The sequence below is a fragment of the Phacochoerus africanus genome, chromosome 3 (assembly GCF_016906955.1).
Source record: "Phacochoerus africanus isolate WHEZ1 chromosome 3, ROS_Pafr_v1, whole genome shotgun sequence".
NCBI lineage: Eukaryota > Metazoa > Chordata > Mammalia > Artiodactyla > Suidae > Phacochoerus > Phacochoerus africanus.
This window is the reverse complement of record NC_062546.1, coordinates 51,864,897-51,888,408: the sequence shown is the minus strand read 5'-3', so window position 1 is coordinate 51,888,408 and position 23,512 is coordinate 51,864,897. Positions and strand designations below refer to the sequence as shown.

The 23,512-nt window shown below is 41.1% G+C and overlaps 1 protein-coding gene across 6 annotated transcripts in view; it reads right to left on the bottom strand.

Moving 5' to 3' along the window:
• RNF170 (ring finger protein 170) overlaps window positions 1-23,512 on the bottom strand; it is a 44,922-nt gene that overhangs the window by 14,462 nt on the left and 6,948 nt on the right. For 4 of the 6 annotated variants that reach the window (XM_047771767.1, XM_047771765.1, XM_047771768.1 and 1 more), the window contains exons 2-6: window positions 22,608-22,683; window positions 21,391-21,534; window positions 10,995-11,070; window positions 9,398-9,506; window positions 2,692-2,765 (exon numbers count right to left, since the gene is read on the bottom strand). In XM_047771767.1, the coding sequence (XP_047627723.1) occupies window positions 2,692-2,765; window positions 9,398-9,506; window positions 10,995-11,070; window positions 21,391-21,527 (396 nt within the window). In that variant the 5' untranslated portion in view covers window positions 21,528-21,534; window positions 22,608-22,683. Of the gene's footprint in view, window positions 1-2,691; window positions 2,766-9,397; window positions 9,507-10,994; window positions 11,071-21,390; window positions 21,535-22,607; window positions 22,684-23,512 lie in introns of those variants that run through there. The other 2 variants (XM_047771766.1, XM_047771769.1) reach the window with 2 other exon arrangements.

Here is a 23,512-nt window from a genome sequence, read left to right as displayed (position 1 = left end):
CAAGCCAAGGCAATAGAAAATAAAGAAAATTGGAGTTCCCGTTGTGGCGCAGTGGTTAACGAATCTGACTAGGAACCATGAGGTTGCGGGTTCGATCCCTGCCCTTGCTCAGTGGGTTAACGATCCGGTGTTGCCGTGAGCTGTGATGTAGGTTGCAGACGCGGCTCGGATCCTGCGTTGCTGTGGCTCTGGCGTAGGCCAGCTACAGCTCCGATTCGACCCCTAGCCTGGGAACCTCCACATGCCATGGGAGCGGCCCTAGAAAAGACCAAAAAAAGTCAAAAAATAAAAATAAAATTAAAAAAATAAATTAATTAAAAAAAAAAAGAAAATCAAGGACATGCTTATCAGAGAAGCTCTAGGAGAGGACTGAGGGGAGATGGGGAAGGGGTACTGTGCAGGCCCCTGGGGCTAAGGCCAGTTTCTATCTTCATCTGAGTGGGGATCACTCAGGTGTTGCTTTGTGATCAGTCAATGAGCTGTACTTCTGTGTGTGCTTTCCTGTATGTCTGTTATGTTTTACAAAGACTTGTTGAAAAAGCATTTCCTTCTCTAATTTTATTTTATTATCTCTTTGGCCTTTCGCCTTTACGGTTTTAGTGGGGTAGCCAGAGGGAGCGAAAGTAAATGCACACACTCAATACGGCTTTCCAGGCTAGGGGCTGAGATGGAGCTATAGCCGCTGGCCTATGTCACAGCCACAGCAATGCAGGATCCTAGCTGCGTCTGTGACCTACACCACAGCTCACGGCAACGCTGGATCCTCCACCCACTGAGTGAGGCCAGAGATCAAATCCACAACATTGTGGCTACTAGTCGGATTCGTTTCTGCTGTGCCACAATGGGAACTCAATTTGGCATCTTGAGCTGGAAGGACTTGTTAGGACTTCCTCTTGCTCTGAAAAGACTTCCTAAGGAGGTGCTGCCTTTTTATACATTCAAGACTCATTATCAGACATATATTTGAAATGGAAAGTAAAATAAATATAAAGGATATTTTGGAAAACTATATACAAGTGATAGAAGGTCCTATTTTGCTATATTTATTAATTTAAAAACTAAGAACTTTGGTTTCTCAGATTTTCCAGTGTTTTGTTTTTCCAGTCTGTCAAAGATATTAAGAAAATTCATCCATGTTGCTGCTCTTTTTTATGGCTGAATCTCCTCAATTCCTTTGACAAACTGAAAAAACAAAATACTGTAAAACCTGAGAAATTGAAATTCTTAGTTTTTAAATTAATAAATATGGCAAAAACAGGATGAACCTATCTACAAAACAAACAGAATCAGGAACACAAAGAACAGACTTGTGGTTGCCAAGGGGGAGGGAGTGGGATGGACCGGAAGTTTGGGGTTGGTAGATGAAAACCCTTACATTTAGAATGGGTAAACAGTGAGGCCCTACTGTATAGCACAGGGAACTAACTATATCCGATCTCTTGGAACACGATGGAGGATAATATGAGAAAAAGAATGTATATATATGTATGACTGGGTCACTATGCTATACAGCAGAAATTCATTCAACACTGTAAATTAAAACTTTTAATTAAAAAAAAAGAATTTGAGAAAATTTAGTACATCTCATGTGTGCTGCCATTTTGGTCTGCAATATATGTTTATAAAAAGCCACTGCCTCCCTCGTGAGGTAGCTTCTATACCAACTATAATATTTATATCTGTTCTGTTAGTAATAGTGCCCTGGATGATGCAATGTGGTTATATCTCCAAAAGAAACATTTTTAAAAAATGCTGTTTGTCACTTAAAGATATCTGGACCCTCCCCAGGGAGGGGCAGATTAAAAATAAGTTAAAACGGATAAAACCATTTTTTTCCAAAGAAGTCTACCTAGGGGATAGCTGCTTAAGTCTGATTTGCCAATTTAGTTAGTCCTTTGTGGTATTACAACAAAGACTGATTAGGATCTGAGGGAGGAGTCATTTACCAGTTTTTCACTACAATTGAAGGGATTTTGTATGTGACTTCCCTTTTTTTTTTTTTTTTTTGGTCTTTTTAGGGCCACACTCATGGCATATGGAGGTTCCCTGTCTAGGGGTCAAATTAGAGCTGTAGCCACTGGTCTATACCACAGACACAGCAACATGGTATCTCAGCCACATTTGCAACCTATCCCACAGCTCATGGCCACACCAGATCCTTAACCCTAAGCAAGGCCAGGGATCGAACCCGCATCCTCATGGATGCTAGTCAGATTCATTTTCACTGAGTCATGACGGGAACCCCTCCCTTTTTTTTTTTGAGATGTCTTAGAGACATTAAAAAAAAATAATGGAGTAACATCATAGAAGGTTTGGATAAATGAAGTTCTGCTAAAAATACAAAAGTAATTCAAGAGTTAGATACAGAACCTATAAAAACTTACAGGGAGTTCCCTTTGTGGCTCAGCAGTAATGAACCTGACTAGTATCCATGAGGACTCGGGTTCAATCCCTGGCCTCATTCAGTGGGTTAAGGATCTGGTGTTGCCATGAGCTGTTGTGTAGGTCTCTGACTCAGCTCAGATCCCATGTTGCTGTGGCTGTGGTGTAGGCTGGCAGCTGCAGCTCTGATTTGACTCCTAGCCTGGGAACTTTCATATGCCGCAGGTACGACCCTAAAAAGCCAAACGAACAAACAAAAAATTACAAAATGAACTAGTATAAATGATGTTTTCTGGATACAGACATTACCGTTTGCCTGCAGATTGGACAACTGATCGCCCCAAGCCATGAACCGTATCGCCAGTATGCAATAATGCAGGTACCTAGTGAGAATAAAACATTAATACTGAGGTTTTAAAGTCCATATATCCTGAGAAAGTTTCAAATATCTGACACATTTTAACAGCATCACCTGTGTTAACACGTTTTTACTTCATCCAACCAACTCTTAAGGCAAATTCAAATCTAGTAACAATTCTCAGCCACTGAAAAATATTTTCATTTAAACCATCCGTTAAGATGCAAACATTTTTATGCAATCAAGTGAGCACATCTGAAATACCATGTGTTCATGCCATCGGTTTACTACGGTGTTTTGTATTTTGGTTGAGTATTAAAAAAAAATTGTGCTGTGTTTAAAAAAAAAAAAGCGAGCATGCATTAACTGCTTCAATGCTATGAGATTTAATAGAAACTGTTGCATTTTCTATGTAAAATAAATTAGACAATAATTGAACATCATTGTAAATATGACAACCAACAAATCCCAGTATAAATTTCCTGTTCCAAATTTGAAATGTACATTACAAAAACACAACTTCTGTTTTTTTTAAGTGTTTAGAAAACCAAGTTACTTAAGTATCAATAACATTAATTACATAGTTTGAGCAAGGGACCAAAGGATACAGAGAATACATGCTTTCTGCCCTAACAAAGTTCATAATCCAGTTAATCAATGGAATTATTTAACTTTTAATTAATTAATTAATTTTGTACTGGAGGTATTTGATTTTTCGGCTTGAAGGTGTTCATGAAGCAAAACAGATAAACACAGCCTAATGGGAGGGTTACAGACTTGAAAAAGTGGTAGGTATAAGAATCAAGGTTCAGACCAGCAACAAATTAAAAAGGACTATTTTTATTTTATTTTACTTTTCTTTTGAGGATCACAGCCACAACATAAGGAAGTTCCCGGGCTAGGGGTTGAACGGGAGCTGCAGCCGCCAGTCTACACCACAGTCACAGCAACATTGGATCTGAGCCATGTCTGCAAACCTATACCACAGCTCATGGCAATGCCGGATTCCCAACCCACTGATCAAGGCCAGGGAATGAACCTGCATCCTCATGGATACTAGTCGGATTCTCAACCTGATGAGCCAAAACAAGAACTCTACAAAGGAAAACTTTGTAAGCACTGTTTCTCTGATCACCCAGGTCCCACTGTGACTCTGAACCGCGTGCTTCCTCGCTCCCTTCTTCCTCCAGGGTCTTCTGTTTTCTAGCTCTTGCCTCAGCAACCTCGCCTAACCCTCTGTCTTCCTTATTATGATTCGTCCAGATCAAATCAAGGTCCAGAATTCAGAACCAGCACTGTCAATCAAATTGAGGGGACCACAGGGACATACTTAAATCAGGCAGAAGGTGGCTAAATCTTGAACTGTGTAACAGTAACTTTTAGTACAAAGGAAGAAAAGAGAGGGAGAACTCTCTGGGATGTGCTGGACAGTAATCGTAGAGGAGACAGGATTTGAACCAAACTTTGTGGGGCTAGTAAGATTCAGGAAGGCAGTGAGGAGGAGGGAGATGCTCTAGGTTGTACAATGGCAAGAGCAAAGGACAAAGGAAGAAAGAAATGGATGCGAGGAGACTGCTGAGCAAGCCAAAGGCTGGAGCAAAGGCTGTGCAACCTGGACACTAGTGACTGTGGGGGAAAACCAGTTCGATGATTTAGGGACTAATTTAAAAGCAAAACCATCTGTATCTTTTCCTGTTCTCAGAGTGCTGTGGTAATTAGACAATATTTACTAATTACTTTGAGCAATCTAATTTCACATGTAAACTATATGAAAGCAAGACCTACCATATATCTGCTATTATTATTACCATCTGTAATGATGCCTTAGATTTTCTTCCAGCCACGCCCACAAGAAGTTCCTGGGCCAGGGATCAAACCCAAGCCACAGAAGTAACAATGCCAAATCCTTAACTGCTAGGCCACCGGGGCACTCCACTGATGCCTGAGATTTATGTACTACTTTTTCACCCCAAGTCCAATGTGTTTTCACATATGTTAATTAATTAATTAATCTATTTTTGTCTTTTTGCTTTTTTAGGGCCCCGCCAGCAGCATATGGAAGTTCCCAGGCTAGGGGTCAAATTGGAGCTGTAGCCGCTGGCCTACACCAGAACCACAGCAACACAGGATCCAAGCCGCATCTGTGACCTATACCACAGCTCATGGCAATGCCAGATCCTTAACCCCCTGAACAAGGCCAGGTATTGAACACGAGTCCTCATAAATGCTAGTCAGGTTCATTAACCACTGAGCCACGACAGGAACTCTTCAAATATGTTAATTTATTTAATCCCTTATCTCTTCCATGAACTGGAGTATAGGTGTCCTTGTTTTGCAAATTACATAATAGCCACTTGCCTGCACTGAAAAACTATGGTCCAGCAAATCAAACACTTTAGTTCATACACATCTGCTGTGACATGCTTGGTGTTTTCCTTTTTCCTCAACTTTCCCCCTCTGTAGGGGGAAGATGACTCAGTAACTTCAATCTGGGGCATAAATCTCTCTAGATCTGTTTATTTATAAAATTGGAAGAAGGCCTTGTAAGACTCCTGGAGAATTAAATAAAATAATGTGGGTTACAGATGAAGTCAGGTGAAGTTCGTTGCTGCTGTTACTCGAAACTGGCAGGAAAGTACCAGAACTGCAGCTCCACAGGCAGCTGGTGAGCTGAGTGCTCGTCACACACATGGTATCAACATCCCCCAACTACTAGTCAAAGAAAGGTTTCCGTTTACATGTGAAGCTGATGATGGTAAATAAAAGTGTCTGACAAGGAGAGCAGAATATCAGAAGGCGTCCACCTAAGAGCCAGAAGTAAGGCCGAGAACACAACACAGCCATCTTTCAACTGACCAGGTCCCTCACTCCATGAACCAGCCCAGGGGCAGATAGAATTCATCAGGCCGACCTGACCTGACTGATTCCAACACTGCTATGGGCACTGTGCTCAGGATGGCCGGGGCCATGCCTGGACGCAGAAAAAGTCCCCATTGGGTTAGGACTGTCAACCAGAGGCTTGAGTGGGGAAACATCTGCTTTCTCTGATGGCCACTTACTCCCCCAACTGAGCTTTCTTTCTTTCTTTCTTTCTTTCTTTTTTTTTTTTTTTTTGCCTTTTTCTGGGGGGGAGGCCCACACCTGCGGCATGTGGAGGTTCCCAGGCTAGGGGTCTAATCGGAGTGGTAGCTGCCAGCCTACATCACAGCCACAGCAACCTCACCACGACAACCTCAGATCTGAGCTGAGTCTGGGACCTATACCACAGCTCATGGCAATGCCAGATATCCTTAACCCACTAGCACGGCCAGGAATCAAACCCAAGTCTTCATGGATCCTAGCTGGGTTCACTATTGCTGAGCCACAACAGGAACTCCTCTTTTATTTTTTAACTTTTTTTTTTTTTGGCCATGCCTGTGGCATGTGGAAGTTCCAGGGCCAGGAATCGAACCCATGCCACAGTGGTGACAACATAGGATGGTTACCCTGCTAGGCCACATGGAACTCCCATTCTTTCTTTATTTTACTGCTCACTAGTTCTTCTCATAGATAATTAAGGATGGACACTGAAATAGTGTCTTACAGTTTGTTAACTACTTAGGCAAAAACCTGAGGGGAAAGGTTGAAATCAGGGGATGAGGCAGTAATGGGGCTGGACAGCACTTACTAAATGAGCAGAAGCTATGGAAACCTGCATTTTGTGAAATGGATTTCAAATACTTTACTTCATCTATAATAGCATAAAAAATAACACTATATACCTGAGAATGCCATATAATGAATCTTAGACAAAAGACACAATGGGGAGAATGCAGTTTATAGATGCTACATTTAAATGAGTCTTTTTTTTTTTTGTCTTTTGTTGTTGTTGTAATTGTTGTTGTTGTTGCTATTTCTTGGGCCGCTCCTGTGGCATACGGAGGTTCCCAGGCTAGGGGTTGAATCGGAGCTGAAGCCACCAGCCTACGCCAGAGCCACAGCAACGCGGGATCCGAGCCGCACCTGCGACCTACACCACAGCTCACGGCAACGCCGGATCGTTAACCCACTGAGCAAGGGCAGGGACCGAACCCGCAACCTCATGGTTCGTAGTTGGATTCGTTAACCACTGCGCCACGACGGGAACTCCTAAATGAGTCTTCATATGGAAACTGGGTACATTTGGGGAGCGGTGAGAATCCTATGTTGAATACAGCTGTTCCAACGGAAAGAAATGCTACCAATAAAAAATAGGTCTAGCGATAAGATAAATCTCAAGTGGAGAGTAATATAAACCACCAGTGACGTAGTAGAACTGAGCATGTGCCCTGAAGTTTGACTTACGTTGAAATCTCAGCTCTGTCCCTCTGCAGCAGGGCTGCCTTTTATAAAATTTCTATTCTTTTTAATTAAAAAATGTATTGGAGTATAGCTGATTTACGGTGTTATATTAGTTTCAGGTGTGTAGCAAAGTGAACTAGTTACACACATACATGCATCCATTCTTTTTCCCCATACAGGTTATGACACACCATTGAGTAGACCTCCCTGTGCTGTGCAGTAGGTCCTGGTTAGTGGTCTATTTTACACAGAGTAGTGGGTATGTGTTTATCCCATCCTCCCCATTTATGTCTCCCCCAATGGTTTCCTCTTTGGTAACCATAAGTTTGATTTTGAAATCTGTGATTTTTTTCCTTTTTTTTTTTGTTCTGTGACTTGGGTTGGGCATTTATGGCTGGCCCGTCTATGCTCTTGTGGTTTCACCTCTGTGGGTGAACCTGCTTCCATGCCCTCGTCCTCTCAACTGTTTCAGTCAGCCACCGTTTACATCATGATTGGCCAAACTGGGCCCCCAAGATTCTCAGTGAGCTTTCCTTAAATGATAGAGTAGACAGCTGTTCTACTTTTAGCTGCCCATCATCTTCCAAACAGTCCACCCAAACTGATGATGACATATGTCATTCATCCAGGGAAGATGTGGTTCCAAGCACAGGAAATCAGACCTTTGAAGTTGGTCTTGGCAAGAGAGAAAATCCTAATTTTCTTTTTTCTTGTCTTTCTAGGGCCACACCCACGGCGTGTGGAGGGAGCTGAATCGGAGCTGTAGCCTCCGGCCTACACCACAGCCACAGCAATGCCAGATCCAAGCCACATATGAGACCTACACCAAAATCTGTGCTTTTGTTTCTGTTTTATAAATAAGAGCTTCTTAACATTGCTGAGCCTCGGTTTCCTCATCTATGGCGCTGGATGAAATGAAGTATGTTGTGTGCAGAATAGAGCAGGCCCATAACTACAACTCTCCCCAGTCTCATGACCCTAGCCAGCAATGACTATGTGATACTTCATTATTCCCTATGAAATCTTTCTGAAAGGTCAAGAAAAACACACAGGGGTAGACAGCACCCCTTCTGATACTAAGCAAATGTGACATCAACATCCCTTCTTGTCCCATTGCATGCTCTAGGTTTCTCAAGCCTCTGGAGGTCATGAAGGAAGAGAGGAAAGAACTTCTGTACTTGCTCAGAGTGAAAAGGAGGTAGCAGAGCTGAGGGAAGGCCATGGGCAACGACCTTGAGAAGAATCGCCCTGCATTGGGAAGGATGAGCTATTGCTTCATTTGTTAATGAAACCACCAAAAAGTGACGAAAACGAGGGATGCAGTGAATCCCTCATGGTACTGATATGCTTGAATTACTATTCCAAGAAATATACTTACGGATTTGTCTGAGTTTTTTTTTTGTTTTTTTTTTTTTTTTTGTCTTTTTGCCTTTTCTAGGGCCACTCCCGCAGCATATGGAGATTCCCAGGCTAGGGGTCTAATGGGAGCTATAGCCACCAGCCTACGCCGGAGCCACAGCAATGCGGGATCCGAGCTGCATCTGCAACCTACACCACAGCTTACGGCAATGCCAGATCCTCGACCCACTGAGCAAGGCCGGGGATCGAACCCGCAACCTCATGGTTCCTAGTCGGATTCGTTAACCACTGCGCCACAACGGGAACTCCGGGTTTGTCTGTTTTTTTGTTTTTTTGGTTTTTTTTTGTCTTTTTGTCCTTTTTGTTGTTGTTGTTGCTATTTCTTGGGCCGCTCCCGCGGCATATGGAGGTTCCCAGGCTAGGGGTCGAATCGGAGCTGTAGCCACAGGCCTACGCCAGAGCCACAGCAAGGCGGGATCCTAGCTGCGTCTGCGACCTACACCACAGCTCACGGCAACGCCGGATCGTTAACCCACTGAGCAAGGGCAGGGACCGAACCCGCAACCTCATGGTTCCTAGTCGGATTCGTTAACCACTGCGCCACGACGGGAACTCCCGGGTTTGTCTGTTTTTTGTTTATTTGGTCCCTTGGCCCCAGCGTGCAGTGGCTTGACATGGGATCTCAGATTCCAGACCAGGGATTAAACCTGGGCCGCAGCAGTGAAAGCTCCGAGTCCTAACCACTAACTCCCTATTTATCAAGGAGTTGAATAACTAGTTTTCTAAAATCTTTGAACCTGCAGACACTAAATAAAAGTGGCTGACAAGCAGGGCAGGATATCAGAAGCCATCAACCTCACTCACAAGATACAAACTGTGATGGAGAGAAAATCAGGAGCCTAGCCTGGGCATGCACACATAGGTCTTGGTCTAAATAACCAACCACCTTTTACTGAGTATACAGCATTGCTTGCTTACCACAAAAGAGATGGCCACAGTTTGTTTCAACAGGGAGGGAAGCTTGATGTAAACAGATTGGACAGTACATGTCAGTGTAGAACTGCTGTCGGGCGGTGGCAGGCACATCCTGGTGACAAAAATGCGGCATATTCAGACATGACACACACAGGCTTGTCAAGATCATCTTTATGCTAAAGTATACTTAGGAATACAGGCAGGATTATGTGAGCCTCGACTAGTTTAAGGTCTTCCAAGTTTGACTGAATTATAAGGCTTCACTGTTGTTTAACTTAAACTGCATGATCCCTACCTTCCTTCCTGAACACAGTCTGAAGATAAAAACCTGAATTGAGTCAGGACTTTCTGCATTAGAATAAGTTAAGTTACTCCGAGGAACAGGCTAAATTCATTAGCTAAAGAATCAGAAATGTCAAACTACTCCTCAAGTAGTTCCATTTTTAACATCTGTTTCATTCATACATTCCTGATGGTGCTACATGCTTGAAGATTAAAAGAGACAGCTATATTGAAATCATTCTGTTTAAATTGTAAAACACGATCCCAGCATGAATGATTGATATCAAGAGCTTTGGAACACAGCACCATTAATATACTGAATTTAAGTTCTCCATGAACTTAAGTTCTATGAGGCAAGAATTGTTGTCTGTTTGGTTCACAAACGAATTCCCAATGCCTAGAACAGTATCTGGCATATGGAAGATGTTCAATAAATATTTGTTGAATGGATAAGTCATAAAAATGCTCTTTGGAATCAAAGACTGGTGGGTAGGCAATCGATTTTTCTTTTTTTCTGGCTTTATTTTAGGGCTGCACCCATGGCATATGGAAATTCCCAGGCTAGGAGCCAAATCAGAGCTGCAGCTGCCGGCCTACACCACAGCCCCAGCAACACCAGATCCTTAACCCACTGAGTAAGACCAGGGATCGAACTTGCATCCTCATGGATACTAGTCTGTTACCTCTGAACCACAAAGGAAACTCTGGCAATCAGTTTTTAATTTTTGCTCTTTGATGGTAGCCATCTCAACATGAAGAGGTATGATATCCTATTAATCCAGCCTTCATAAAACATATTACATTTCTTAGTAATAGAAATATATACATATACAATATATTACTTAGAGAGTCCATGTGGTTAAAAGCAAAGAAGCAGAGAAGAAAAGTTTTTCTCCTTTGCCTAAATAGTTTTGTTAATTCTGGCCACTGAAGAAAAAGAAAAGGGAAAAAAACGCCCCTTATAGTCATTTCTTTGTAGGTCTTAGGGGAATACATTTTAGAAAGTAGGTTTTCCACTACATTTCATTAAAGCCAGTGAGACAGTGATTATCCCCTCACAAGTAAATATCAGGGAAACTGCTGTCTAAGCAAGTTAAAACTAAATAAATACATGAAAATATCTTAATAGATGGAGATTAGCTATTTGCCTAATCTGGAAATGTACCATCAACGGAATAGTTTAAGGTGACTTCAAGCAGGACAACAGCCCATGCTTCCAAAAAGGAATTTATTAATGCTTCCCCACAATTTCTTACACAAGGGGAGTAATAACATCTACCCCTTTCACAAATGCACACATTTAATGTAACAACCGTACCTGTTCTGTTTGAAGTTGTTCCCGAAGCACCCTTACTAGCTCTTGGTTTTCTGGGTGAATGTTTTGATGTGCATTTCTGTTGAATAAAATATAAGAATGTCTGAATAAAAGATATTGTCAGATGAATCCATTTTCTTTATGGGTCTAATTTTTGATCTAGACTACTGGTTAACATAATTTATGTAAATGATGGTATACCACCGTATTCTAACTGCAGGACTTAAACATTCCAGGCTATTCTGAGATCACTGATGATCGGCTCATTTCAGGTTTAACCGGAATATGATGAAATCCAGAGGCCTAGAACCTTGGCGATCTAATGTAACTGCAGACTTATGAATAATAAGCAATTAACGCATTTATTTCTTTGATAAAATTTCTTGTATTATTATGTACTTGAACACTTTTCCATATGGAATTAGGTCTTTCTCCCAACTTTTCACCTACAAGGAGAGGGAGATAGAGAAAAACAAAAACTAAAAGGTATAACGTGGACAGGACTAAACATACCACCAGTTACAATTAACAATAAAACAACACATTAGCAAGAAAAATGAAAAATCAAAGGCAAGAGGTTGGTGGCCTATATAAAAGGATGGGATCAGACACATGAGTGCTAAAAGTTACAAGTGGGGGTTAGGTTGGTGAGGTTGGGGGGGTGTATGTGAATATTTACATATGAATCACAGTTTAATTTCATTTGGCTGCAGAAGTTTCTTTTCTAAACTGAAATCTTGGAGTTCCCGTTGTGGCGCATAGGAAACAAATCCGACTAGGAACCATAAGGTTGCGGGTTCGATCCCTGGCCTCACTCAGTGGGTTAAGGATCTGGCGTTGCTGTGAGCTGTGGTATAGGGCGCAAACGTGGCTCGGATCTGGTGTTGCTGTGGCTGTGGCGTAGACCAGTGGCTACAGCTCACATTCGACCCCTAGCCTGGGAACCTCCATATGCTGCGGGGTGTGGCTCTAAAAAGGACAAAAGACAACAAACAAACAAACAAACAAAAAAACAAATCTCTAACAGCAATATTTTAAATCCACACAATGTCAGTGTTTCTCTAAAGAAGAGCCTTTACTCTCTGGCTGGACTGATATCCCACAGCAATAAGAATTCTAACTCAAAATTCTAATGGGGTAAGGAAAGTTTAAGGAATCTATCTATAGTTATTTCATTTTTAGTTAAAAAAAAAAAATCCAAATTTTAGAAAAGAAAGCTGAGGGAGTTTCCATTTGCAGAAATGAATCTGACTAGTATCCATGAGGACACAGGTTCAATCCCTGGCCTCGCTCAGTGGGTTAGGGATCTGGCCTTGCTGTGAGCTGTGATGTAGTTCGAAGACGCAGCTCGGATCTGGCTGCGTCTGTGGTTGTGGTGTAGGCCGGCAGCTACAGCTCTGATTTGATGCCTAGCCTGGGAACTTTCATGTGCTGTGAGTGCGGCACTAAAAAAAAAAAAAAAAAAAAGAAAAGAAAAAGAAAGGTGAAAAGACATAACCACTAGTTGAGAGGACATAAAAACAACAGAAAGTCAAATGTCTGATCAGAAGCTCAACAAAGATGCAATAAAACTATCTGAACTCTGTTTAAATATCTTAAATTGTGGTGAATTATTGATTTTAAAATGTTACATCCTTTGTGTGTGTGTGTCTTTTCAGGGCCTCAAGCTAACTGGAAATTCTCAGTTCTCTGACACTGGAAAACCATGTCCTTTCCACTGGGGGGAAAAAAACAGTCATGACTTTCAAAGTATAGATATAAATCATGTGACTGGAAGGTCTCTGGGTTTCTTTTCATAAAAGAGAACATATAAAACTCTTAAGTCTGATCATAGAATATGAGAAAAGTCAAGGTACAGCCCAAGAACAAGGACAAACAGCCTGAGATGCTGAACACGGCCCAGAGCTCAGGTAAATAAATGTGACTGGCAACTATGAGTACAGAACCAAAAATCTAGACAGTGGGATAATAAAGACAGATTGAAAGCTACACCAGAAAATCTCGAAACACATTGTTATAGTCAAAACCACAGGCCAAAAATGGCGTTGCTTGTGCCAAAGCCTGTGATTCAAACAGACTGCATACCTGGCCCACCTCCCCCAGGAACTTGATCAGAATCAGTCAGTCTGGAATTCACAGGTCAGCACAAAGGAGCTAATGTGTAGGGTAAGACCCCCGCCGTTTCCCTCCCCCAGAAGCAAGCTCAGGCCTGAAACTATCCTTCCTTTTCCTCTGCTGATAACCTCCTGGCCCCACCCTCCTTCTGTCTGTAAGCCCTTCCATTCCATGCAACTCCTAGGAGCATAACTCCTTGCTGGACAGGCTGCTGTCTGATTCATGATTAGCTTAATAAAGCCAATCCTATCTTCAGATGTACTCAGTTTAATTTTTGTTCTATAACAATATGATCACCTTAGCTATGAGAAAATGATGGCATCTGACACTGAGCAGGTCTAAAATGAGAGGACAGGGAAAACAGTGGCTCTACTATAAAACAGAAGTGCATGTGTTGTTACCAGTATATTTATCAACAATTTATGCTCCTTCTAGGTTCTCTGAAAGGAGAAACCCAAAGCGTCAAACCAGGCAAGTTATATGTAACCCTGGGAAGAAGCCAGGCACCTCTGATATGAGGACAGCAATGACACCCAAAGTCTGGGTCAAGAAAAGAAGTTTGAATCAAAGTTTACAAATATGCGAGTGTGGGGCTCACAGGTTAACCTGAGTACCCTTGGGACTGGATTCCGGTTATGTCAACACATGGCAGCTATTATTAATGGCTTAAGAAGGAAGAACAAATAGAATAGATCTAGGAGTTCCCATCGCGGCTCAACGATTAACAAACATGACTAGTACCCACAAGGACAGATTCGATCCCTGGTCTCGCTCAGTGGGATAAGGATCCAGCACTGCCGTGAGCTACGGTGTAAGTGGCAGATGCAGTTCAGATCCTGTGTTGCTGTGAGCTCCAATTTGACCCCTAGCCTGGGAACTTCCATGTGCCACAGGTATAGCCCTAATAAATAAGTAAATAAATAAATAAAATAGATTTACATCGAAATTAATTATAACTACAAAACATCGCTGAAAGATATTAAAGATGACATGAATAAATGGAAGACATTCCATATTTATAGATTGGAAGACAACAATTGGTTAAGATGTCAATACCATCTGACATGATCTATCTACAGATTTGGTACAACTCCTATCAAAATCTCAACAGCATTCTTTGCAAATAAAGAAAAACCCACCCTGAAATTTATATGGTATATCGACGGATTCTCAGCGGCCAAAGTAATCTTGAAAGAAAAGAACAAAGTTACGAGAACTTCCTGGTTTCAAAACTTGCTACAAAGCTATAGTTAAAAACAATGTGGTACCGGTACTAAGGACAAACACATAAACCAATGGAATAGACCATAGAGACCAGAAATAAACTCTCACAAATACGGTTAACTGGTTTTTGACAAGGATGTCAAGATCCTTCAGTTAGAGTAAGGATGGTCTTTTCAATAAACAGTGTTTGAAGAACTGGATCTTCACATACAAAAGAATGAAGTTGGACCTTTATCCCATACACATACAAAAACTAACTTAAAAATGGATCAAAGACCTAAACTTAAGAACTAAAACCATAAAAATACTGGGAAAAAAATAGGGAGAAATCCTTGTGGCCCTGGATTTGGCAATGATTTCTTTCTTTTTTTTTTTTTTTGCTTTTTAGGGCCATACCCATAGCACATGGAGGTTCCCAAGCTAGGGGTTGAATTGGAGCTGTAGCCACCAGCCTATACCCCAGCCACAGCAACAATGGATCCGAGCCGTGTCTGTGACCTACACCACAGCTCACGGCAACACTGGATCCTTAACCCAGTGGCCAGGGATCAAACCCACAACTTCATGGTTCCTAGTTGGGTTCACTGACAGCTGAGCCACGACGGGAACTCTGCAATGATTTAACTATGAAACCAAAACCAAGGGCAACAAAAGAAAAAAAAAAGATAAATTGTGACTGGCTTCTGGTTATGTCAACAGGTTGAGGCTCAGCAGGTTAAGAACCCGAAACTGTCCATGAGGATGCAGATTCAATCCCTGGCCTCGTCAGTGAGTTAAGGATCCAGCGTTGCCAAAAGCTGCGGCTAGGTTGCTATGGCTGTGGTGTAGCCTGGCAGCTGCAGCTCTGACTCAACCCCTAGCACAAAAACCCCATGTGCTGCATGTGTGACCTTAAAAAAGAAAAAATAGAGTTCCCGTTGTGGCGGGAAACAAATCCGACTAGGAACCACGAGGTTGTGGGTTCTATCCCTGGCCTTGCTCAGTGGGTTAAGGATCTGGCATTGCCATGAGCTGTGGTGTGGTGTAGGTCACAGACGCGGCTCAAATCTGGTGTTGCTGTGGCTGTGGTCAAGGCTAGCAGCTATAGCTCTGATTAGACCCCTACCCTGGGAACCTCCATATGCCAAAGGTGCGGCCCTAAAAAGCGGAAAAAAAAAAACCCACAAAACAAAGAAAGAAAGAAACAAAAGAAAACAAAATATAAGTAAACTGGACTTCATCAAAATTTTAAAAATTTTCTGCAGAGGACACTATCAAGAGGATAAAAAGACAACCAACAGAAATAAAGAAAATATTTATAAATCATATATTTGTTAAGTGATTAAGATAGAACATAGAACTCATAACTCACAAACAAAAAAAACCAAACAACTCCATTCAAATTCATGCATGGACTTGAATAGACATTTCTCCAAAAGAAGACATACAGATGGCTAATAAGCATATGAAATGATATTCAACAGCATTAGCCATTAGCGAAATGCACATCAGAACCACAAATGAGAGACCACTTTGTACCCGTTAGGATGACTATCAAAAAACCAGAAAGTAGGAGTTCCCGTCGTGGCTCAGTGGTTAGCGACTCTGACTAGGAACCATGAGATTGCAGGTTTGATCACTGACCTTGCTCAGTGGGTTAAGGACCTGGCGTTGCCGTGAGCTGTGGTGTAGGTTGCAGACACAGCTTGGATCTGGCATTGCTGTGGCTCTGGCGAAGGCCGGTGGCTTCAGCTCTGATTAGACCCCTAGCCTGGGAACCTCCATATGCCAAGGGAGCAGCCCTAGAAAAGGCAAAAAGACAAAAAAAAAACAAAAACAAAAAAATCCAGAAAGTAGCAAGTGTTGGCCAAGATATCAAGGGAACTGGAATCTTCCTGCATTGTTGGTGGGGATATAAAATGTGAAAAACAGATTAAAGGTTCCTCAAAAAGTTAAAACAGTTCCCTTGTGGCCTGGCGGGTTGAAGATTTGGTGTTGTCACTCCAGCAGCTCAGATTGCTGCTAAGACACGGATTCTATCCCAGGCTCAGGAATTTCCACATGCAGCAGGCATGGCCAAAAAAAAAAAAGTTAAACCCAGAAATATCATGTGATCCAGTAATTCTAGCTGAAAGTGAGGATTAGTGCAGATACTTGTGCACCAATGTTCATACAGCACCATTCACAATAGCTAAAAGGTAGAATACCCATGTGTCCATCAACAGATGAATAAAAAAACAAACAAAACATGCAGTTCCCAACGTGGCGCAGTGCAAGTGAATCCAACTAGGAACCATGAGGTTGAGGGTCTGATCCCTGGCCTCGCTCAGTGGGGTAAGGATCCAGTGTTGCCATGAGATATGGTATAGGTCACAGATGCAGCTCGGATCTGATGTTGCTGTGGCTGTGGTGTAGGCTGGCAGCTGTAGCTCCCATTTGGCCCCTGGCCTGGGACCTCCATATAACTCAGGGGGTCCCAGGCCTTTTAAGGGCTTTTTTGCCCTTAAAAGCAAAAAAAAAAAAAAAAAAAGAACAAAATATGGTATGTATGTACAATGGAAATGTTATTCAGCCATAAAAAGGAACAAAGTTCTGAAAGATGATACAACACAGATGAACCTTGAATGTGTGAAATAAGCCAGTGAAATAAGCCTGACATAAATCGACAGGTATCATATAATTCCACTTCATGAGGTATATAGAATAGTCTAATTTCTTGAGACAGAAGGTGAATTAAAGATTACCAGGGGTGGGGGAGGAGGAATTGGGAATTATTATTTAATTGGTACAGTTTCTGTTTCAGACAATGAGGAAGTTCTAGAAACAAACAGTGGTGATGTTTATACAACACTGTGAATGTACTTAATGCCAATGAACTGAATACCTAAAACGCTAACTTTTAGGTTATGGTTATTTTACCATAATACAACGAATGAATTATAATGACTAAAAAAATCAAAGAAATTACAGAAAAAAGAATACAAGGCTCCTTTGAGTTTTACAATACACATGCTACCCCTCCCCCGGCCCCATAAGTGAATACTTTAGTTGAAGTAACTGAATTAACAACTGACAAATGAATATGAATCTGAAGAGCTGGACAGCAACTTAAACTGACTTCCTATCCAATCATATGCAGATTTAAGACCATGTCCAAGTAATGGGGAGCAGCTTGAAAAGTTGAAAAGTTTTACTTGAAAAGTTGTATCTTAGGGTAAGCCAAAAGCACATCATTTATCTCCACCTGCTGGCCCTATATAAGATCACAGAAAACATATTACTTGAAAAGTTGTATCTTAGGGTAAGCCAAAAGCACATCATTTATCTCCACCTGCTGGCCCTATATAAGATCACAGAAAACATATAGATTGGTCTCTGCCCAGGATTCCTGGCACAAAGCTCCAGAAACACTTGTCGTTTCCTAACTGATAAAAGTGCAGGAACATCTTTTATTCTAATATTTGGTCTTTGACCTGGTCCCTGACACAGAGCTCCTGAATCCCTTGTAAATGCCCAGGTGACAGGAGTGTCCTTTGCTCTAATGAGGTGACTCTGTGGGGGGGGGGGCTCCCAGATGAGGGCTGGTCACCAGTCATGATTAGAAGCTTGCTATTTTCAGCTCCCCACCCCATTCTCAAGAGATGAGGGGGCCAGATGAGGACGCCCCCATAAAACCCCAGTAGCACAGTCTGGAGAGCCTCCTGGTGGGTGAACACGTCCATGCCAGGAGAGTGACGCATCCAGGCCCACGGGACAGAGGCTTAGGACCCACCCAGACTTTGCCCTATGCATCTCCATCTGGCTGTGCATCTGTCCCTTTGTCACATCTCTTAATAAACTGCTAAACCTCACTGTTTTCCCTGTGACCTGTTCTGGCAAAGATACCAAACTTGGGGGGGGGGGGGGTCATGAGAACCTCTGATTTGTAGCCAAATCAGAGAGAAGTTGGGGGTAATTTGGGGACCTTCTACTTGTGACTGGCCTCTGAAGTGTGGTGGCAAGCGGTCTCGCTGCACTAAATCCTTCACATGTGGATATGACGCTCTTTGCAGGTTAACAGTATCAGAATCAAGTTAAATTGTGGGACCTAGTGGGGGCTGTGGAGAATTGTTTGGCAGGGGAAAAACCTACACACATTTTTTGGTGGCCAGAAATAATGAGTCTGCGTAAAAATAGAGGAGACATACAGGAGAGAAATGGCAGGGAAGAACTGGGTCCTTCAAAAGAAGGAAAAATCTGTAGGTTTCTCCTTTATACCGTAGTTCTGCCCAGGAAACCACACAGAATAAACCTAATTCTTCAACAAATCAAGCCCTCATCGTATTTAAAAACAGCTTGTATATCCTACAGTCTTTTTCTCTAAGCTAAATGTCCCCAGTTTTTCAGGCATTTTTATGATTTGTTTCCGCAGCTTTACCCATTTTGATAGCCTCCCCTGAATATTTTACTGTTTAAAATTCTTAGAGGAAGTTCCTATCGTGGCTCAGTGGTTAACAAATCCGACTAGGAACCATGAGGTTGTGGGTTCGATCCCTGGCCTTGCTCAGTGGGTTGGGGATCTGGCGTTGCTGTGGCTCTGGCGTAGGCCAGCAGCTACGGCTCCGATTGGACCCCTAGCCTGGGAACCTATATATGCCAAGGGAGTAGCCTTAGAAAAGGCAAAAAGACAAAAAAAAAATTTTTTTTAAATTAAAATAAATAAATAAATAAAATAAAATTCTTAGATATACAAGGTCCTACTGCAGAGCACAGAGAACTATATTCAATATCCTGGGATAAACCATAATGGAAAAGCATACGAAAAAGAATGTACATATATGTATAACAACCATTTTGTTGTACAGCAGAAATTAACACACTGTAAATCAATAAACTTCAACAATAAATAAATAAAAATAAACTTTTTTTTTTTGATCTTTTTGCCTTTTCTAGGGACGCTTCCCATGGCACATGGAGGTTCCCAGGCTAGGGGTCTAATCGCACCTGTAACCACCGGCCTACGCCAGAGCCACAGCAACGAGGGATCCGAGCCGCATCTGCGACCTACGCCACAGCTCACGGCAACGCCGGATTGTTAACCCACTGAGCAAGGCCAGAGATCGAACCTGCAACCTCATGGTTCCTAGTCGGATTCATTAACCACTGCACCACGATGGGAACACCAAAAATAAAATTCTTGATCCAAACTGACTATAATCTATATGTGACCTTTATCTGATTATCATGATTAAGACAACCTAATACAGCTGTCTTTGACATTTACAATATACAACTGCCTTTTTAACAGAAACTTTTGAGCTTCATGTCACTCCAGTCTGTGAAGGAAAAACTGTTACTAAACAAGTGATAGTTATCCATAGTAGGGAAATTAGAAAAACAAAGGAAAAGAAAAATATTTATAAATAAAATTAATCTCATTTTATCCTTGTTTTTAAGCAAAATGGCCTATGTGACTTAAGGTTTTGTGATGTGTCTTTCTCTTAATTCTCACTCAACGATTTATCATAGTTTTTTTTTTTTCCCCCTCTTATGGCCACTTCTACAGCAGGTGGAAGTTCCTAGGCTAGGGGTTGAATCAGAGCCGCAGCTGCCGGACTATGCCACAGCCACAGCAACAGCAATACCAGATCTGAGCCGCATCTACAACCTACACCATAGCTCATGGCAACGCCAGATCCTTAACCCACTGAGGCCAGGGATCAAACCCACATCCTCATGGATACTAGTTGGGTTCTTAACCCACCGAGCCACAACAGGAATTCCCCTTTTCAGTTAATTTTTGCATACGATGTGGTATGGGTCCAACTTTATTCTTTTGCTTGTGGCTATCCAGTTGCCCAGCATCATCCGCTGAACCCTTTCCCCACTAAAAGGTCTCAGAATCACCGTCAAAGACCAGTTGACCATCAATATACGGGATGTCCCACTCCTTTTTTTTTTGCTGAGCCCACAGTATGTAAAAGTTCTCCAGCCAGGGATCAAACCCATGCCACAGCAACAACCCAAGCCACTGAAGTGACAACACCAGATCCTTAACCTGCTGTGCCACGAGAGAACTCCAACCCATTTCTGAATCTTAATTCTATTGTACCAATATATTAGTTATCGTTCTCAACTGACAATCTAATAAACATACTTCTTTTGTCTTCTTCACCCCAGTTGCTAACAGAAATGAGCAGAACAGGCTCAAAGGCAAAGCTTTTTGACAGTTCAGTGTCCTTTTCTGGTTTACATTAAAGCATGAACCAGTACTTCTGGGAATAACTTGTTAACCAGTTATAAACACATTTAAATCTGTTATCATCTGGTCATCATTTCCCCATTATATACACAAGCACATCACCAAGTACTGTGTAAATACTGATACCAAGAAAATACCGCCCTAATCAGAAACTAACCATGCAGAGGTAAGAGAGAAATGTTTCACATTCTGTTTAATAATCCTTTCTATAACTTTTATAAGAAACTAACTGGCCTGTAGTTTTTGAAATTAATCTTTTTTCTATTTTATACTTTTCTGCTCATTTCTATTTTTAATGATATATATAAAATTTTATGTATCTCCATGTGTTAACCTTCCGTTTCTGGTTTATTACCTTATTTCTGTGTATTGTTGGTATATAGACCTCTGAGACCTATAGGTATTTTTTCTGATTCTATAACAGTAATTTTAATCCTAATCTTAATTCCCTCTATATTGTCCAAGGTGGAGGTATTTGCCTCAGTTTTTTTCATTTAAACACTGAAAATATTTTTGTACTTATATCACCTACAAGTTGATGAATTCAATTATGAAAATTACATTTTTAAACTGTGATATTCCAACAGAAAATACTAACATTTTATTCAAAACATGGAGGATAAATTTAAATCTTATCTGACTAGACAGTTGATGAAAGGAAAAAATATATAGTAGTATTTAGAGCCTAGTGGAAAATAAAATATCTTAGTAAATATATACAATCACTGAAATCTATTACTTTCCTTTGATATTAAGTATTAAACATTACTAGAAGCAGTCAGAAAGTCAGTGGCCCTAGGAAATATGTATTATTTCAATTCTTTTGTCCTTTAGTCTCACCTGAAAAGTGCATATACCAGGGTAGCAATCAAAGCGAAACTGACCACAACTGCCACAAGTACTTGGTCACTTACTCCTTCTATGACTGAGTCATCATCCAGTTTCAAACTTTGAACTTCACCTTGATATTTGGCCATTCCAGGTCTAAAAGACAAGAGGTAAGGTAAACAAATGACACAGTGAAAATGAAATACACTAGTAAAAGCAATACAGATAGCGCTGACTTCTAATACATTTACCTTTTTGTAGCGCCCACTTAAGGTAGGTTGCCTTAAGGACACCAGTGGGCGATGCCCCATGAATGAGTTCTTTAAAATTTGCCAGACATTATTTTCAAGAGTACAGAATTCTATTGCCTTTAAGGAAAATTATTACTATAATTTATCATCTATTTACATTTTTTATTTTTTTTTCATTTTAGGGCCTCACCTGTGGCATATGGAGGTTCCCAGGCTAGGGGTCAAATCGGAGCTGCAGCTGCCAGCCTACGTCACAGCCACAGCAATGCCGGATCCTTAACCCACTGAGTGAGGCCAGGGATTGAACACACAACCTCACGGGTACTAGTCAGGTTTGTTACTGATGAGCCACAACAGTAACGCCTATTTACTTTTTTTAGCAAATTTTTTTTTTTTGCAAATTTTTAAAAAATACCCTTTCCTCTTCAAGCTTAGGTCTTTTAATTTTAAGGAAAAAAAAAAAAAGACACTTCTCATGCCTAGCTGCTCTTTTCTTATTTGTGAATACCAAATAAATTCTCCAAGTAGATCACAGCCCTCTTCTCCCTTGTGGCACTGAACGTGCATCATGGAATGTAACATGTATGAATAGGGAAGGAAATACATTGTCTTCTGCAAATGTTCCTGTATCACCTAGCATGGTGCCCTGCACACAGTAGGATTTAATATATATATAAATATATATATTATATATCTTATATCTATATATATATACACATATTTATATCTATCTATATCTATATATATATATACACATTTATATATATATGTTTAAGAGTGACTTACCTTCCTTACAGTAAATATATTTATATAGAGACATATTTACATAAATACATGTTTAATAAGAGTGACTTACCTTCCTTACAGTATTAGTACTTTGAAAAGTAAGCGACATAGAGGCCATAGAACATTTATAGCTATACTAACACTACTTGAATTAATGAAAATTCTGGTGCTTTGAAAAACGATGAGCCTCACCTGGGACTAAGCTCAGCTTATGGTTCAGAATTCTTTGAACTGCCTGGAATATGGAATCGCTCTGAGGCTGCATTTCCTTATGAAGAGAAAAGGGAGGATATGAAACTCTTCTTCCCATACACTAAACTGGAGAAAAAATGGTAATACCCGACTTCTATAGGTATGAGGGGAGACAGCCCAAACATCAGGGTTCAAATAACACAAATAATTCATATCTTTTTCAGCTGGCAAACACTCAATTTCAAAATCTTATAAAACACAGCAAAGAAAATAAAGGCAATAAATAGTCAATTAAATGTATATGATTATTCATAATTAAAATCCTGCATTTATGTAACATACTGCATTGAAAACAGTTTTATTTAATATCATCATTAATCAGGTGAGTCTCTCCTAAAAGCAAACTGTGAGTGTAAAAGTCCAACGTCTTTGAAAAAGAACTGGAATTGGCTGCCAAGATGAAAATGACCTGGCATGGAAGAAACTTAAGTAAACAGATCAAAGGTGGCTTTCATCAGTTTTACACATAGTAATGGCTTCATGTATCAGGAACTTCCTAATGATAGGTTTTGAATATCCTTCACAAAAGCTCACACCAGGAAACACAGAGAAGAGGCTCGACCTGTAGAATTTTATTCAATGAACTGCCAATGGAAATTGAAAAGAGCCACAAGTAATCAAGGGGTGGGCCACCCAGTCAATTTAGATATTTTTGTTACCAGGTTCCCTCTTTCTAAATGAGAGATGCTGTGGCCGTGTCCGGAGTCCTAAGGGCAGGGAGGACTGCCTACATCTGCTCAGAGATAACCCTAACGTCATCCCATGCCAATATCTGGATTCCCAGTCTCTCATCACTGAATCTAACGCCTTTAGCGAGCTGAGAGGATTTTTCTCCTCTGCTGTAC